This window comes from Lithobates pipiens, unplaced genomic scaffold (assembly GCF_037356315.1).
Source record: "Lithobates pipiens isolate NorthernLeopardFrog02 unplaced genomic scaffold, aLitPip1_a1.2 Scaffold_23, whole genome shotgun sequence".
Lineage (NCBI taxonomy): Eukaryota > Metazoa > Chordata > Amphibia > Anura > Ranidae > Lithobates > Lithobates pipiens.
This window is the reverse complement of record NW_027507785.1, coordinates 5,549,962-5,569,131: the sequence shown is the minus strand read 5'-3', so window position 1 is coordinate 5,569,131 and position 19,170 is coordinate 5,549,962. Positions and strand designations below refer to the sequence as shown.

Genomic DNA, 19,170 nt, shown 5'->3' with positions numbered 1-19,170 from the left:
CAAAATGGTGGACAGGGATGGTTGGACAAGATGGCACACAGTGATGATGTGGACAGAATTGTGGACAGTGATGATGGGGACAGAATGGCGGATAGTGATGGTAGGGACAGAATGGCGGACAGTGAAGGTAGGGACAGAATGGCGGACAGTGATGGTAGGCACAGAATGGCGGACAGTGATGGTAGGGACAGAATGGCGGACAGTGATGAGGACAGAATGGTTAACAGTGATGTTGGGGACAACATGAGGGACAGTGATGTTGGGGACAGAATGGCGGACAGTGATGATTGTACAGGATGGTGTACAGTAAAGAGGGGGACAGAATGGCGGACGATGATAGTGGTGGACAAAATGGTGGACAGTGATGGTTGGACAAAATGGCACACAGTGATGATGTGGAAAGAATTGTGGACAGTGATTGTGGGGACATAATGGAGGACAGTCATGGTTGGGACACAATGACGGACAGTGATGGTGATGGACAGAATGATGGACAGTGATGGTGGGGACAAAATGGCGGACAGCGATGGTGGGGACAGAATTGCAGACAGTGATGGTGGGGACAGAATTGCAGACAGTGATGGTGGGGACAAAATGGTGGACAGCGATGGTAGGGACAGAATGGCGGACAGTGATGGTGGTGGACAGAATGATGGACAGTGATGGTGGGGACATAATGGCGGACAGTGATGGTGGGGACAGAACGGCGGACAGTGATGGTGGGGACAGAACGGCGGACATTGATGAGGGGGACAGAACGGCGGACAGTGATGAGGCGGACAGAATGGCGGACAGTGATGGTTATAAAGGATGGTCTACAGTGATGGGATGGACAGAACGGTGCACAGTTATGAGGGGGACAGAACGGTGGACGGTGATGATGGGGACAGAATAGTGGACAGTGATGGTTGGGACAGTATGATAAACAGTGATGGTGTGGACAGAATGATGGACAGGGAAGGTTCGGACAAAATGGCAGACAGTAATGGTAGGGACAAAATGGAAGACAGTGATTGTAGGGACAAAATGGCAGACAGTGATTTTAGGGACAAAATGGCAGACAGTGATTTTAGGGAAAAAATGGCAGACAGTGATTGTAGGGACAAAATGGCAGACAGTGATTGTAGGGACAAAATGGCAGACAGTGATTTTAGGGACAAAATGGCAGACAGTAATGGTAGGGACAAAATGGCGGACAGTGATGGTTGTACAGTAAAGAGGGGGACAGAATGGCGGACGGTGATGGTGGTGGACAAAATGGTGGATAGGGATGGTTGGACAAGATGGCACACAGTGATGATGTGGACAGAATTGTGGACAGTGATTGTGGGGACAGAATGGCGGGCAGTGATGGTGGGGACAGAACGGCGGACAGTGATGGTGGGGACAGAACGGCGGACAGTGATGGTGGGGACAGAACGGCGGACAGTGATGGTGGGGACAGAACTGCGGACAGTGATGGTGGGGACAGAACTGCGGACAGTGATGGTGGGGACAGAACTGCGGACAGTGATGGTGGGGACAGAACGGCGGACATTGATGGTGGGAGACAGAACGGCGGACATTGATGGTGGGAGACAGAATGGCGGACTGTGATGAGGGGGACAGAATGGCGGACAGTGATGAGGGGGACAGAATGGCGGACAGTGATGGTTATACAGGATGGTCTACATTGATGAGATGGACAGAACGGTGCACAGTAATGAGGGGGACAGAATGGTGGACGGTGATGATGGGGACAGAATGGTGGACAGTGACGGTGGGGACAGAATGATGGACAGGGAAGGTTCGGACAGAATGGTAGACAGTGATGGTAGGAACAAAATGGCAGACAGTGATGGTAGGGACAAAATGGCAGACAGTGATTGTAAGGACAAAATGGCGGACATGGTAATGGTTTGAACTGCATGGCAGATGGTGATGAAAGGGACAGAATGGTGCACGATAATGAGGGGTACAGAATGGCGGACGGTGATGGTGGTGGATAGAATGGTGGACATTGATGGTTGGACAGGATGGCAGATAGTGATGATGGGTACAGAATTGTGGACAGTGATTGTGGGGACAGAATGGTGGACAGTGATGGTGGGGACAGAATGGTGGACAGTAATGGTTGGGACACAATTACGGACAGAGATGATGGTGGACAGAATGGCAAACAGTGATGGTGGGGACAGAATGGCGGACAGTGATGGTGGGGACAAAATGGCAGACAGTGATGGTGGGGACAAAATGGCAGACAGTGATGGTGGGGACAGAATGGCAGACAGTGATGGTGGGGACAGAATGGCAGACAGTGATGGTGGGGACAGAATGGCAAACAGTGATGGTGGGGACAGAATGGCAAACAGTAATGGTGGTAGGGACAGAATGGCAAACAGTAATGGTGGTAGGGACAGAATGGCAGACAGTGGTGGTAGGGACAGAATGGCAGACAGTGGTGGTAGGGACAGAATGGCAGACAGTGATGGTGGGGACAAAATGGCAGACAGTGATGGTGGGGACAGAATGGCAGACAGTGATGGTGGGGACAGAATGGCAGACAGTGATGGTGGGGACAGAATGGCAAACAGTGATGGTGGGGACAGAATGGCAAACAGTGATGGTGGGGACAGAATGGCAAACAGTAATGGTGGTAGGGACAGAATGGCAGACAGTGGTGGTAGGGACAGAATGGCAGACAGTGGTGGTAGGGACAGAATGGCAGACAGTGGTGGTAGGGACAGAATGGCAGACAGTGGTGGTAGGGACAGAATGGCAGACAGTGGTGGTAGGGACAGAATGGCAGACAGTGGTGGTAGGGACAGAATGGCAGACAGTGGTGGTAGGGACAGAATGGCAGACAGTGGTGGTAGGGACAGAATGGCAGACAGTGGTGGTAGGGACAGAATGGCAGACAGTGGTGGTAGGGACAGAATGGCAGACAGTGGTGGTAGGGACAGAATGGCAGACAGTGGTGGTAGGGACAGAATGGCAGACAGTGGTGGTAGGGACAGAATGGCAGACAGTGGTGGTAGGGACAGAATGGCAGACAGTGATGGTAGGGACAGAATGGCAGACAGTGATGGTAGGGACAGAATGGCAGACAGTGATGGTAGGGACAGAATGGCAGACAGTGATGGTAGGGACAGAATGGCAGACAGTGATGGTAGGGACAGAATGGCAGACAGTGATGGTAGGGACAGAATGGCAGACAGTGATGGTAGGGACAGAATGGCGGACAGTGATGGTAGGGACAGAATGGCAGACAGTGATGGTAGGGACAGAATGGCAGACAGTGATGGTAGGGACAGAATGGCAGACAGTGATGGTAGGGACAGAATGGCGGACAGTGATGGTAGGGACAGAATGGCGGACAGTGATGGTAGGGACAGAATGGCGGACAGTGATGAGGACAGAATGGTTAACAGTGATGATGGGGACAACATGGGGGACAGTGATAGTGGGGACAGAATGGCGGACAGTGATGGTTGTACAGGATGGTGTACAGTAAAGAGGGGGACAGAATGGCGGACGGTGATGGTGGGGACATAATGGCGGACAGTGATGGTGGGGACATAATGGCGGACAGTTTTGATGGGGACAGAATGGCGGACATTGATGAGGGGGACAGAATGGCTGACAGTGATGAGGGGGACAGAATGGCGGACAGTGATGAGGGGGTCAGAATGGCGGACAGTGATGTTTATACAGGATGGTCTACAGTGATGAGATGGACAGAACGGTGCACAGTAATGAGGGGGACAGAATGGGGGACAGTTATGGTTGGGACAGTATGATGAACAGTGATGGTGGGGACAGTATGATGGACAGGGAAGGTTCGGACAGAATGGTAGACAGTGATGATGGGAACAAAATGGCAGACAGTAATGGTAGGGACAAAATGGCAGACAGTGATGGTAGGGACAGAATGGCAGACAGTGATGGTAGGGACAGAATGGCAGACAGTGATGGTAGGGACAGAATGGCAGACAGTGATGGTAGGGACAGAATGGCAGACAGTGATGGTAGGGACAGAATGGCAGACAGTGATGGTAGGGACAGAATGGCGGACAGTGATGGTAGGGACAGAATGGCGGACAGTGATGGTAGGGACAGAATGGCGGACAGTGATGAGGACAGAATGGTTAACAGTGATAATAGGGACAACATGGGGGACAGTGATAGTGGGGACAGAATGGCGGACAGTGATGGTTGTTCAGGATGGTGTACAGTAAAGAGGGGGACAGAATGGCGGACGGTGATGGTGGGGACATAATGGCGGACAGTGATGGTGGGGACATAATGGCGGACAGTTTTGATGGGGACAGAATGGCGGACATTGATGAGGGGGACAGAATGGCTGACAGTGATGAGGGGGACAGAATGGCGGACAGTGATGAGGGGGACAGAATGGCGGACAGTGATGAGGGGGTCAGAATGGCGGACAGTTATGGTTGGGACAGTATGATGAACAGTGATGGTGGGGACAGTATGATGGACAGGGAAGGTTCGGACAGAATGGTAGACAGTGATGATGGGAACAAAATGGCAGACAGTAATGGTAGGGACAAAATGGCAGACAGTGATGGTAGGGACAAAATGGCAGACAGTGATGGTAGGGACAAAATGGCAGACAGTGATGGTAGGGACAAAATGGCAGACAGTGATGGTAGGGACAAAATGGCAGACAGTGATTGTAAGGACAAAATGGCAGACAGTGATTGTAAGGACAAAATGGCAGACAGTGATTGTAGGGACAAAATGGCAGACAGTGATTGTAGGGACAAAATGGCAGACAGTGATGGTAGGGACAGAATGGCGGACAGTGATGAGGACAGAATGGTTAACAGTGATGATGGAGACAATATGGGGGACAGTGATGGTGGGACAGAATGGCGGACAGTGATGGTGGGGACAGAATGGCGGACAGTGATGGTTGTACAGTAAAGAGGGGGACAGAATGGCGGACGGTGATGGTGGTGGACAAAATGGTGGACAGTGATGGTTGGACAAAATGGCACACAGTGATGATGTGGACAGAATTGTGGACAGTGATTGTGGGGACAGAATGGCGGACAGTGATGGTGGGGACAGAATGGCGGACAGTGATGGTGGGGACAGAATGGCGGACAGTGATGGTAGGGACAGAATGGCGGACAGTGATGATGGGGACAACATGGGGGACAGTGATGGTGGGGACAGAATGGCAGACAGTGATGGTTGTACAGAATGGTGTACAGTAAAGAGGGGGACAGAATGGCGGACGGTGATGGTGGTGGACAAAATGTCAGACAGTGATGTTGGGGACATAATGGCGGACAGTGATGATGGGGACAGAATGGCAGACAGTGATGGTGGTGGACAGAATGATGGACAGTGATGGTGGGGACAGAATGGCGGACATTGATGAGGGGGACAGAATGGCGGACATTGATGAGGGGGACAGAATGGCGGACATTAATGAGGGGGACATAATGACGGACAGTGATGTTTATACAGGATGATCTACAGTGATGAGATGGACAGAATGGTGCACTGTAATGAGGGGGACAGAATGGTGGACAGTGATGGTTGGGACAGTATGATGAACAATGATGGTGGGGACAGAATGATGGAGAGGGAAGGTTCGGACAGAATGGTAGACAGTGATGATGGGGACAAAATGACAGACAGTGATGGTAGGAACAAAATGGCAGACAGTGATGGTAGGGACAAAATCTCAGACAGTGATTGTAGGGACAAAATGGCGGATATAGTAATGGTTTGAACTGCATGGCGGATGGTGATGATAAGGACAGAATGGCACACGATAATGAGGGGTACAGAATGGCGGACGGTGATGGTGGTGGATAGAATGGTGGACATTGATGGTTGGACAGAATGGCAGACAGTGATGATGTGGACAGAATGGCGGACAGTGATTGTGGGGAAAGAATGGCGGACAGTGATGGTGGGGACAGAATGGTGGACAGTAATGGTTGGGACAGAATGGCGGACAGTGATGGTGGGGACAGAATGGTGGACAGTAATGGTTGGGACAGAATGGCGAACAGTGATGGTGGGGACAGAATGGCGGACAATGATGGTGGGGACAGAATGGCGGACAATGATGGTGGGGACAGAATGGCGAACAATGATAGTGGGGACAGAATGGCGGATAGTGATGGTAGGGACAGAATGGCGGACAGTGATGATTGTACAGGATGGTGTACAGTAAAGAGGGGGACAGAATGGCGGACAGTGATGGTTGGACAAAATGGCACACAGTGATGATGTGGAAAGAATTGTGGACAGTGATTGTGGGGACATAATGGAGGACAGTCATGGTTGGGACACAATGACGGACAGTGATGGTGATGGACAGAATGATGGACAGTGATGGTGGGGACAAAATGGCGGACAGCGATGGTGGGGACAAAATGGTGGACAGTGATGGTGGTGGACAGAATGACGGACAGTGATGGTGGGGACATAATGGCGGACAGTGATGGTGGGGACAGAATGGCGGACACAGAATGGCGGACAGTGATGGTGGGGACAGAATGACGGACAGTGATGGTGGGGACAGAATGGCGGACAGTGATGGTGGGGACAGAATGGCGGACAGTGATGGTGGGGACAGAATGGCGGGCAGTGATGAGGGGGACAGAATGGCGGACAGTGATGAGGGGGACAGAATGGCGGACAGTGATGAGGGGGACAGAATGGCGGACAGTGATGAGGGGGACAGAATGGCGGACAGTGATGAGGGGGACAGAATGGCGGACGGTGATGGTGGTGGACAGAATGGTGGACGGTGATGATGGGGACAGAATGGTGGACAGTGATGGTTGGGACAGTATGATTAACAGTGATGGTGGGGACAGAATGATGGACAGGGAAGGTTCAGACAGAATGGTAGACAGGGATGATGGGGACAAAATGGCAGACAGTGATGGTGGGGACCGAATGGCGGACAGTGATGGTGGGGACCGAATGGCGGACAGTGATAATTGTGACAGAATGGCGGACAGAGATGGTGGGGACAGAATGGCGGACAGAGATGGTGGGGACAAAATGGCAGACAGTGATGGTAGGGACAAAATGGCAGACAGTGATGGTAGGGACAAAATGGCAGACAGTGATGGTAGGGACAAAATGGCAGACAGTGATGAGGGGGACAAAATGGCGGACAGTGATGAGGACAGAATGGTTAACAGTGATGATGGGGACAAAATGGGGGACAGTAATGGTGGGGAGAGAATGGCGGTCAGTGATGGTTGTACAGGATGGTGTACAGTAATGAGGAGGACAAAATGGTGGACAGTGATGGTTGGACAAAATGACAGACAGTGATGATGTGGACAGTGATTGTGGGGACATAATGGAGGACAGTCATGGTTGAGACACAATGACGGACAGTGATGTTGGGGACAAAATGGCGGACAGCGATGGTGGGGACAGAATGGCGGACAGCGCTGGTGGGGACAGAACGGTGCACAGAAATGAGGGGGACAGAATGGCGGACAGTGATGGTGGGGGACAGAATGGCGGACAGTGATGGTGGTAGACAGAATGGTGGACGGTGATGATGGGGACAGAATGGTGGACGGTGATGATGGGGACAGTATGATGAACAGTGATAGTGGGGACAGAATGATGGACAGGGAAGGTTCGGACAGAATGGTATACAGTGATGGTGGGGACAAAATGGCAGACAGTGATGGTAGGGACAAAATGGCAGACAGTGATGGTGGGGACAGAATGGCGGACAGTGATGGTGGGGACAGAATGGCGGATAGTGATGGTGGGGACAGAATGGCGGACAGTGATGGTGGGGACAGAATGGCGGACAGTGATGGTGGGGACCGAATGGCGGACAGTGATAATTGTGACAGAATGGCGGACAGCGATGGTGGGGACAGAATGGCGGACAGTGATGGTGGGGACAAAATGGCAGACGGTGATGGTAGGGACAAAATGGCGGACAGTGATGATGTGGACAGAATTGTGGACAGTGATTGTGGGGACATAATGGAGGACAGTCATGGTTGAGACACAATGATGGACAGTGATGGTGGTGGACAGAATGATGGACAGTGATGGGGACAAAATGGCGGACAGCGATGGTGGTGGACAGAATGGTGGACGGTGATGATGGGGACAGAATGGTGGACAGTGATGGTTGGGACAGTATGATGAACAGTGATGGTGGGGACAGAATGATGGACAGGGAAGGTTCGGACAGAATGGTAGACAGTGATGATGGGGACAAAATGGCAGACAGTGATGGTAGGGACAGAATGGCAGACAGTGATGGTAGGGACAGAATGGCAGACAGTGATGGTAGGGACAGAATGGCAGACAGTGATGGTGGGGACAGAATGGCAGACAGTGATGGTGGGGACAGAATGGCAGACAGTGATGGTGGGGACAGAATGGCGGACAGTGATGAGGACAGAATGGTTAACAGTGATGATGGGGACAACATGGGGGACAGTGATGGTGGGGACAGAATGGCGGACAGTGATGGTTGTACAGGATGGTGTACAGTAAAGAGGGGGGACAGAATGGCGGACGGTGATGGTGGTGGACAAAATGGTGGACAGTGATGGTTGGACAAAATGGCACATAGTTATGATGTGGACAGAATTGTGGACACTGATTGTGGGGCATAATGGCGGACAGTGATGGTGGTGGACAGAATGGCGGACAGTGATGGTGGGGACATAATGGCGGACAGTGATGGTGGGGACAGAATGGCGGACAGTGATGGTGGGGACAGAATGGCGGACAGTGATGGTGGGGACAGAATGGCGGACAGTGATGAGGGGGACAGAATGGCAGACATTGATGAGGGGGACAGAATGGCGGACAGCGATGAGGGGGACAGAATGGTGGACATTGATGAGCGGCTCAGAATGGCTGACAGTGATGGTTATACAGGATGGTCTACAGTGATGAGATGGAAAGAACGGTGCACAGTAATGAGGGGGACAGAATGGCGGACGGTGATGGTGGTGGACAGAATGGTGGACGGTGATGATGGGGACAGAATTGTGGACAGTGATTGTGGGGACATAATGGAGGACAGTCATGGTTGGGACACAATGACGAACAGTGATGGTGATGGACAGAATGATGGACAGTGATGGTGGGGACAAAATGGCGGACAGCGATGGTGGGGACAGAATGGCAGACAGTGATGGTGGGGACAAAATGGTGGACAGCGATGGTAGGGACAGAATGGCGAACAGTGATGGTGGGGACAAAATGGCAGACAGTGATGGTTCGGACAAAATGGTGGATATGTTAATGGTTTGAACTGAATGGCGGATGGTGATGATAGGGACAAAATGCCCGGGTGGCTCACAGGAAGTGACCTGAACCTGATAAAGTCGGAAAAATGCCCAGGAAGTGACCTCAAACTTCCCTATATAAGCCCAGGCCAGGCACTGCCAAACTGAATGAATGAATTTATAACTCGTAAAGAGCTACATATGCAAACTAAATCACCTCTGGGCACTTTTGCTGCCAGTGTCCATCTGGGTTTTCAAAAGAGATGGGCCTTGAGCTTCTTCCTGAAGTCCAGATAGTTTTCTACCGAGTGGATGTCCGCAGGTAGAGCATTCCATAGCCGTGGTCCTTGGACTGCGAACCTTCATTCGCCTTTTAATTTATAACAGGTCTTGGGGATGTGGAGGAGGTTCTGGTTAGTTGACTGGAGAGGGTGACCTGGGGTGTAGTGCTTTATTTTGTCGCAAAGGTATTGCGGGGCTTTTCCTTGTGTACATTTGTGAGTGAGGCAGAGGGTCTTAAATGTAACAGTCCTTCAAGGCTAGCCAATGGAGGGTCCTCAGGGACAGGGTGATTATCTTCAGTCCCCCCTTGTTCCTGTGCTAGTATGTGATCTGTCTGAACTTGTTGTGACCTGGAAACCTATTTGACTACTCTTGATTTCTGCTTGCCATTGACCTCAGATTTGTACCTTGACCATTCTACTGCTTTACCCATTTTGTAATCAGCTGCCAGATTGGAATCGAACCCCGGCTTGGATCTCAACCATAATTCTTCTGATTAACCCTTTTATACTTAGTTGACCAACTGGACTTGACCTCATCTCGGATCTCAGACTAAGGCTTGCATGGTGCTTTACACCCCTGGCACCCATGCCCCTCAGTGCCCACCAAGTCTCTTTCTCCATCTCCAGAGGCTTCAAGGACCCGAGGTGCAAGGGAGGCCTCCCACCACTTCGGTCTCACATCAAGTACATAGCCCTCGTGACAGAATAATCCAGCCATGTCTGAGACTGAGGGGAGTCCTTCCACCTTTGATGGCCCTGTGCCAACAAGTGGCCTCTGTGTCTCAGACCCTGACGTCCATACAAGAGGGGTACATTCAAATGGAAGGTCGGATGACTGCAATGGCCAATCCCTCTGTTCTGAGCCCTGTGGAACCATCTCTAATGGCTATGGAGCAGCCCATCTCTACTCCAGCTCCTGAAGCAGGAGTTCCTATGCCAGAATGCTTTTCAGGGTTTGACACAAGTTGGTGGGCTTTCAGGAACGCCTGTCAGCTATACTTTACCTTACAGCCTAGGCTAAGTATAGCGAAGTGGCAGCCTCCCTAAGCCCATTCAGGATGAAGCTCGCTGAAAAAAACCACCAGAGAAGATCTGGAGCATGGATATGCGACTCGGGTCCCCAGGAATTCTCTTCAGGGCTGTAACCCCTCCACTGTACTAGAAATTGGTGTCCGCTGCCCCTTCTACGGCAGTCCAGGATGGCCTCCACCTCGTACTCCTCAATCCCTTTAATTATAGAGGGAAGCGGAGGATGGGCCCCACGTTCCCCAAAGGGGTCAGGGCCACGGGCTGCAGGAGGGAGGCATGGAAGACAGGGTGGATCCAGTAAGTTGAGAGCAGTTTGAGTTTGTAGACAACAAGGTTGAATCGGGACAGGACAGGGTAGGGTGCAATGAACTTAGGGCCCAATTTCTTGGAGGGACAGGCCAACTTCAAATGCCTGGTAGACAGCCAAACCTTGTCTCCCGGTTGAAGATCCAGGTGCCCCCGCCACCTTTGATCATAGATGGTCTTGTAACCCAGCTATGCCTTGGCCATGTTATCCTTTAGAATGAATGAAATCCATTCAAGTTGTCAAGCGATCAAGTTGGATTGCCAACTGAATTGTAGGTTCCAATGTATCAGGGAGCCCCACTCTTGCTAATTACTCTTTGAGGGGCTCGGACAGGCCTAAGCAAAACTGAAGGCACAAGGCAACTTCATTCCATGTAGTGTCTGCAGCCCACTTGCGGAATTCCGTTACATAGTCCTCAACATGGTGTTTCCCCTGTTGTAGAGAGGTCAACACTGCTTCAGCCATGGTGGTTCGTTGTGGGTCATCATAGAGCATTGCCATGACATCAAAGAAATAAGACAGTGAGTGCAATATAGGACTCTCCCTTTCCAATAGCTGATGAGCCCATGCTTGAGGTTCTTCTGTAAGTAAGGATATCCTCTAAACAGAGGGTCCTAGTCTGTAAGGTAAAGTATAGCGGACAGGCGTTCCTGAAAGCCCAGAACTTGTGGCTCTACCTGCGGATATCCGCTTGGAAAGAAACTATCTGGCCTTCAGGAAGAAGCTCAAGTCCCATCTCTTCTGAAAATCCAGATGGACACTGGTGGCAAAAGCACTGAGACAATTTAGTTTGCATATGTAGCGGTATACAAGTCATTCATTCAATTTGGCAGTGTCTGGCCTGGACTTATATAGGGAAGTTTGAGGTCACTTCCTGTGCGTCTCCTGGGCATTTTCCCGGCTTTTTCCATCAGGTTGAGGTCACTTCCTGTGCGCCTCCTGGGCATTTTCCCATCTTTTTCCATCAAGTCTTCTGCACAGGTGGGGGTTGGTGCTCTGAGGTGTCTTTGGCGCATGCTCAGTTGGCACAGATTTCCTCTTGTGGCAACGCGCCATCGGTGCATGCGTAGTAAGCCCTGGACTCTTACACTCATCCCCACAATCCTTGCTTGGTGGTTGTGGGGGTCTGATCCTGGCCACCAGGAGCCCCCAGATCCCGGCCCCCCTATGTGAATGGGTATTGGGTACATTGTACTCCTACTCATTCACCCAAAAAAAAAGTGTCAAAAATTAAAAATAACAGGTATTTGACAATTCCTTTATTAAAAAATACCCATTCACATGGCGGGCTGGAATCTGGGGGCCCCTTGTTTCCGATAAACCCCCCCGCCCGCAGACCACCACAACCACTGGTCAAGGGTTGTGGGGATGAGGCCCTTGTCCACATCAACATGGGGACAAGGTGTTTGGGGGAACCACAATGGACCCTCCACATGTTGAGGACATGTGACCTGGTATGGTTCAATTGGTGGGTGCTCTCTCACATTCCCTTTCTTGTGGCCTGCCAGGTTGCAAGCTCGGATAAGAGATGGGTGTGGATTTTGGGGGAGATCCCCCATGCCACTTTTTTTTTATTTTGGCGTTGGGTTCCCACTAAAAAAAAGTACCAGATCTGAAGAGACTGGGAGGGTAACCCACGGTGTTTATTTGTAATGATTTTTAGATGTAATGCTGGGATCCAACAATACATTACAGTCGCGAACAGTTTTAAATTACATTTTTTCCCTTAGAAATGTAATTTTGCTGCTCTCATTCATTACACTATGTATGGCTGCTTTATAAGCAGCCTTACATAGTGTGGGATGTGGACCCGAAGTCCATTAGATACAATGTTCTGTACCTGAAATATTCAAATGTCAATTAATTCTGATCTGCATTCCTTAAAGAAAAGTAATGCTAAAAATATTCCACCAAGACTGTACTAAGCCATCTATTGAACACACGTGTTACACACATAATATATTGAAATGATCACTTACCTGTGTATACCGATACATACTAAGTAACTGGGCCATGGCATAATTTGTATGGAAAGTGCTGTCACCAATAAAACCAGTGAATTCTCCACGTCCCTTACAGTAATAGTTAGGAGCTTCCTTTTCTCCAGACAATATCCTTATGATATATGCCATAGATTTCATTGGATCATTACAAGTACTGAATAAATGATAGCCCAGGGTCACATTGGGCAGAATATTGAGGGCATCGTTAATCTCCCAGACAGCTATCATTATCGCCAAGATGCTTTTGTACTCTTCAACGTCAACCCTGCAATATATTGAGAGGTTTTCAAATGACACAAAAAAATGGTTACTTCTGAGATTAAAGTTTGGCCACATTCCACAAAACAGACATGACTATGGTATTAACTATGGCTTGTTACCTGCTATACCAATAACCCCACCCTTTCATCTAATGACCACACCACACATAATTGGAGTAAATTGGCCATAGCAGCCGTTTTATTAACCAAATATAAATATCCAATAATTAACATATCAATAACCTTTCAAAACATAACATACAGTTTAGTAAAGAAAATGGAGCCCAAGGTCCCAATAGGCATAAAACCAGAACCATACCTGCTAGTCACTTCTGAGGCCTCCAGTCACGAAACCACCGAATCGGAGACAATTAGCAGGTACCCGTTAGGGATGAGCTGGGCGTTAGCCCATTAGGCAAAGCCAGAACTTTATGGGCCGTTGGAGCCATATTCGCGTGACGTTCATGGCCCACAATGCACTGCGGTATCGCATTATGACCCGCATGCTTGGCCAATCACAGTCCCGGCAGCAAGGAGAGCCAGGTAGGATGCCTATGGCCAATTATGGCTCAGGGAGTTTAGTACACGCCCCACACTATATTAGGCCGCCTGCGTGGCGGCCTTGCGTAGTGTGTTGCGGCGGCTCATAGAGAGACAGATAGGCAGTGTCTTCCTTTCTTTTGAACCTAGTGCAATTACAGTCGGTGTATTGTGCCCCCTGCACAGTGTACACCTGAAGCTACCCCAATTGCTGGTGTTGTTCTGGTCCTATACCACAGGCAGCTGCAGCAGTTACAGTTGGTGTATTGAGCCACCTGCACAGTGTACACCTGAAGCTACCCCAATTGCTGGTGTTGTTCTGGTATCCTATACCACAGGCAGCTACAGCAGTTACAGTTGGTGTATTGTGCCACCTACACAGTGTACACCTGAAGCTACCCCCAATTGCTTGTGTTGTTATAGTCCTATACCACAGGCAGCTGCAGCAGTTACAGTCGGTGTATTGAGCCACCTGCACAGTGTACACCTGAAGCTACCCCAATTGCTGGTGTTGTTCTGGTATCCTATACCACAGGCAGCTACAGCAGTTACAGTCGGTGTATTGTGCCACCTACACAGTGTACACCTGAAGCTACCCCAATTGCTTGTGTTGTTCTAGTCCTATACCACAGGCAGCTGCAGCAGTTACAGTCGGTGTATTGTTCCACCTGCACAGTGTACACCTGAAGCTACCCCATTTGCTCATGTTCTTCAGATCCTATGCAACTGCTGCAGTACTTACAGTTGGTGTACTGTGTCATCTGCACGGTGTGCACCTAAAGCTACCCCAATTGCTGGTGTCCTGCTGATCCTATACCGCAGGCAGCTGCAGTAATTAAAGTCGGTGTACTGTGTCATCTGCTCATTGTGCACCTAAAGCTACGCCAATTGCTGGTGTTCTCATCTCCCTGCAGACCATTAGTATGTCTGGGAGGCCAACAAGGAGAGGCAGACAGTCACAAGCCAATAAAAGAGGGCAAGCAGGCTCTGTGTCTAGAGGCAACAGGCTGGTCATGGACGCGGTGCATGGTCATCAGCACATGGCCATGGGACATGCTTGTCCTTATTTTCGGCAGGACGTGTTGAGCTGCAACATGCCGAAGACTTGGTAGAGTGGATGACCAAGCCCTCCTCATCCTCCTTATCAGTCACTCCTTCCCTAGACCCACTATGTCCTCCTGAGGAGTCCCCCGAACTGTTTGAGCACAGTGTTTGATACATGCTCCAGGAGGTTGCCCAGCATTTTGAAGGTTCTGATGATGATACCAAGGTAGAGCAGTAGCGTGACCCCAGAGAGAGGGGATGCCCAAGAAGGACAGCAATCTGGCAGTCATGTTCCACCAGCTGCAGCATACTGCCAGGTTTGCTCCAGTGATGAGGAGGGAGGGGATGATGAAGTCACTGACTCCACGTGGGTGCCTGATAGGAGAGGGGAGGAGGAGGAGGCACATCAACAAGGCAGGTTGCCCTCCAGGGGCCAGCTTAAGGGCAGCACACCAACTGAATCACACCGCAGAGCTCCGCCTGTGCAGGGTGCTGCCTCTGCGCGTTATTCCAAAAGTTCTTTGGTGTGGGCCTTTTTTGAGACGAGTGCATCAGATCGCATCGCTGCCATTTGCAAAATATGTCTCAAGCGTATCTCGCGTGGCCAAACATCAGTCACTTGGGCACCACATGCTTGACCAGATATATGTTGACCTGCCATGCAGTTTTTTGGCAAGCGTACCTTAAGGACCCACACCAAAGAACAAAGCGGATCTCTCATTGCTCCTAAGCTGGGATCTCCAAACCCACTATACCTTCAGTCCCCTCTGAAACCTGCACTGAGAGGAATGAAGGTGTATAATTAGGTTTGTAGTCAGAGTCTTCAAGCGGGAAATGCGATACCCCTAAGAACCTAGGCCTAAGGTGTGCCTTGGCCTAGCTGGTCAGTATGCCTGAAAAGAGGGCATACCCTGAATGTAAGAATAAGAAAATACTATGAGTATGTATGAAAAGCTGGGGGAACGGGTGGGTGGGAACCCAGAAATGCCGACAACACTGGCCCTGACAGAGGAGGAGGAATAAATAGCCCTCTCAGGCTCCTCCTACGGCCAGCCTTTCCACTTGTAGTCAGAGTCTTCAAGCGGGAAATGCGATACCCCTAAGAACTAGGCCTTAGGTGTGCCTTGGCCTAGCTGGTCAGTATGCCTGAAAAGAGGGCAAAAAGACACAAATTTAGGTGAAGAAAGGAAGGTAATGAACAGATAACGGCGTGCGCCGGATGGCAACCGTAAATATCCAGCAAGTATCCTGAAAGTATCCGCTGTGACAAGAGAACACACCGACACCTGACTTGATGATGAGAAGGAACCCCCTATAGAACCTGCAAAACTACCCCGAACACAACTGAACATCCTGTGAAAGATTAGATTGAGCCTAATGCCCGAGACACCCAGACCCGAAAATGAACTGCTTGTGAAATGAGAGGGATACGTGGGGGGAAAGGAACAAGGCCTGGCCTGAGGAACCCCTGCAAATGATGGCCGAGAAAATTGCAATACTTCAACAAACACCAGTGAAATAACTCAGGGACATCCCCTCCAATCCCTGGCCTACCCATACTTAATCTGGGGAAGTGAGAGGGTGAGTGCCAAAAAATACCACTAGCAGGAGTGTGAAAAGCTGGATACCTGAAGGATGTGATGGAGTAAGCGGATAAGACACATTCACCATGGCAATAACATCGAACGTGGAGAAACCAAGCCAGACATAGGACACTGGTCCCACCAGATACAATCGGGTCATGCTTCAGCCTGAGACCTAACAGCTGAGTCAGAATCCTGAACCAAGGAAGGAGGGCCAGACTCCATTCCGGGGAAATAGTCCCCTGGCACGATACAGACATACCCAAAGTGACCGAAGCCCCCCTACTTGGAACAGGCTGGGGATCGGAAAAAGACGACTGGCCTGACATCCCTGTGTAGAACTCCAAGCAAAATGCTAAATGAGATCAGAGCCAAGAGTGGAATCCAGAATCAAAATGACGTAAGCCCAACCTACCACCCAAGGACTAACATGGGGATGTGGCTTAGCACACACCCTGAGAGAGACAATACATCCCTGTACGGTAACCAGGGCCTCAACCCAACAGGACATCAACTGAAGAAAATGGACGACTGCTTCTGACACAAGGGTGAACCCAGTGGCAAAACGACAGCAGCACCAATCAACTGGCCCCCCCAACAATGGCCGGGCTGATGGAAGAGAGTGCAAGCATGGTTGATATCGGTATGGATGCCAAGATGGCCCAACCTGAAACACAAACTGGAGAAATGACAGACAACCAGACATGAGAACAACAATGCCCCCCTGCCTACCCAAGAATGAAACATGAGCAGAAATGTCAAGACCACTGCGCGTAAATGAACCTGACAACGGACCCCCCACCCATATGTAAGGGATAAGTGAGCCCGAGTAACCTGCAGCGCAGAGACAGGTAATTAACAGAAAACTCAGGGCTAGTATACCCACAGGCCAATGTGGACAATTGTATAGATGTGGTGAATGAACATGCATCGTATGACGTATGGTATACGGGCGAGAAGATTGTGGACAACAATCAATTAACAAATGAAACCTCAGCCCATATGGATCTATAGAAGTGACATATCCTGACGTGTGAGCCCTAGCTACCTGACCCAAGTACAAACATGACACAGACACGATGGGACTGAACACCAAGGCTGAAATACTATGACAGTCATGCTGGCAGCAACACAAAGATATCAATGCTACGACAGAAAACACAAAACGCCATGACAGAAAACACAAAACGCCATGACAGGAAAACGCTGAACAGGGCAGAATGCTGGGCAGAAACGGTATGACAGAATTCCAGGGGCAGAAACGCTATGACAGAAAATGCATGGGCAGAAACGCTATGACAAAAAATGCATGGGCAGAAACGCTATGACAGAAATCCAGGGGCAGAAACGCTATGACAGAAATCCAGGGGCAGAAACGCTATGACAGAAATCCAGGGGCAGAAACGCTATGACAGAAATCCAGGGGCCGAACACTATGACAGAAATCCAGGGGCCGAACGCTATGACAGAAATCCAGGGGCAGAAACGCTATGACAGAAATCCAGGGCAGAAACGCTATGACAGACATGCCGGGGCAGAAACGCTATGATGAAAATGCTGGACAGAACATGATGACGGAAATGCCAGACGGAATGCTATGACGTAAATGCCGGACAGCAACGCTATGATGTAAATGCCGGACAGCAACGCTATGACGGAAATGCCGGACAGCAACGCTATGACGGAAATGCCGGACAGCAACGCTATGATAGAAATGCTGGGCAGAACGCTGTGACAGAAATGCTGGGCAGAACGCTGTGACAGAAATGCTGGGCAGGACGCTGTGACAGAAATGCTGGGCAGGACACTGACAGAAATGCTGGACAGAACGCTATGACGGAGAAGCTGGACAGAACGCTATGGCAGAAAAAAATGGACAGAATGCTATGACAGAAATGCTGGACAGAATGCTATGATAGATATCTTGGACAGAAACGCTATGACAGACATGTTGGACAGAAACGCTATGACAGAAAGCTGGCCAGAATGCTACGACTGAAGAAACTGGACAGAACGCTACGACTAAAATGCTGGACAAAACACTATGACAGAAAATGCTGGGCAGAAAACGCTGTGACAGAAAATGCTGGACAGAAAAACGCTATGGCAGAAATGCTGGACAGAAAAACGCTATGACAGAAATGCTGGACAAAAAATACTGGACAGAAAAGCTGGACAGAAAACGCTTATGACAGAATGCTGGCTGCGATCAAAACACTGACCAAAGAAAGCAAAATTACCAGTAACCATAGCAACCCTGGCAGACCTGTCACCTCATGACCGGCCGTTGTCAGGATTGCTGTGGGTGGTCTGACATCCTCTGTCACAGCTGCAGAGATGTCAGTACCATGAGGAGGAAAGGAGCGACGGATGGATGACTATTCATCCCACCCCGCCAGAGCACCGGACGCCCGCCCTCCTGGTGGAGCCAGAGGACAGGAGCAGGAGGGGGCAGATTACTGACCCCCCTCCCACCAGGTGTGCCGCATAGATGGATGTGCCGATCCCCCCCCTAAGAATCTGCAGGAGGCCACCAGATGCAGAAAGAGAGCATGGGGAGAGAGGAGCTGGCGGACAGCCAACCCCCCCCCACACCGGGAGAATCGGCGGGCAGAGCAATGCCCATGTTAGAAGAGGAGGGGAGCCGGCGATAGCCGATCACCTCCCCCTCCCCCCACATCGGGAGAATTGGCGGGCGGAGCGATATGCACATGGGGAGAGAGGAGCTGGCAGGTGGCCAATCCCCCCCCTCCACCCACCGGGAGAATCGGCGGGCGGAGCGATAAGCACATGGGGAGAAAGGAGCTGGCAGGTGGCCACTCCCCCTCCCCCAATCAGGAGAAACTGCTGGCGGAGCAAT

At 50.5% G+C, this 19,170-nt stretch overlaps 1 protein-coding gene across 1 annotated transcript in view; it reads right to left on the bottom strand.

The window, feature by feature from the left end:
• LOC143926821 (vomeronasal type-2 receptor 26-like) overlaps nt 1-19,170 on the bottom strand; it is a 110,888-nt gene that overhangs the window by 75,399 nt on the left and 16,319 nt on the right. Inside the window, exon 2 of the mRNA XM_077450862.1 lies at nt 12,860-13,148. Within this exon, the coding sequence (XP_077306988.1) occupies nt 12,860-13,148 (289 nt within the window). The remainder of the gene's footprint in view (nt 1-12,859; nt 13,149-19,170) is intronic.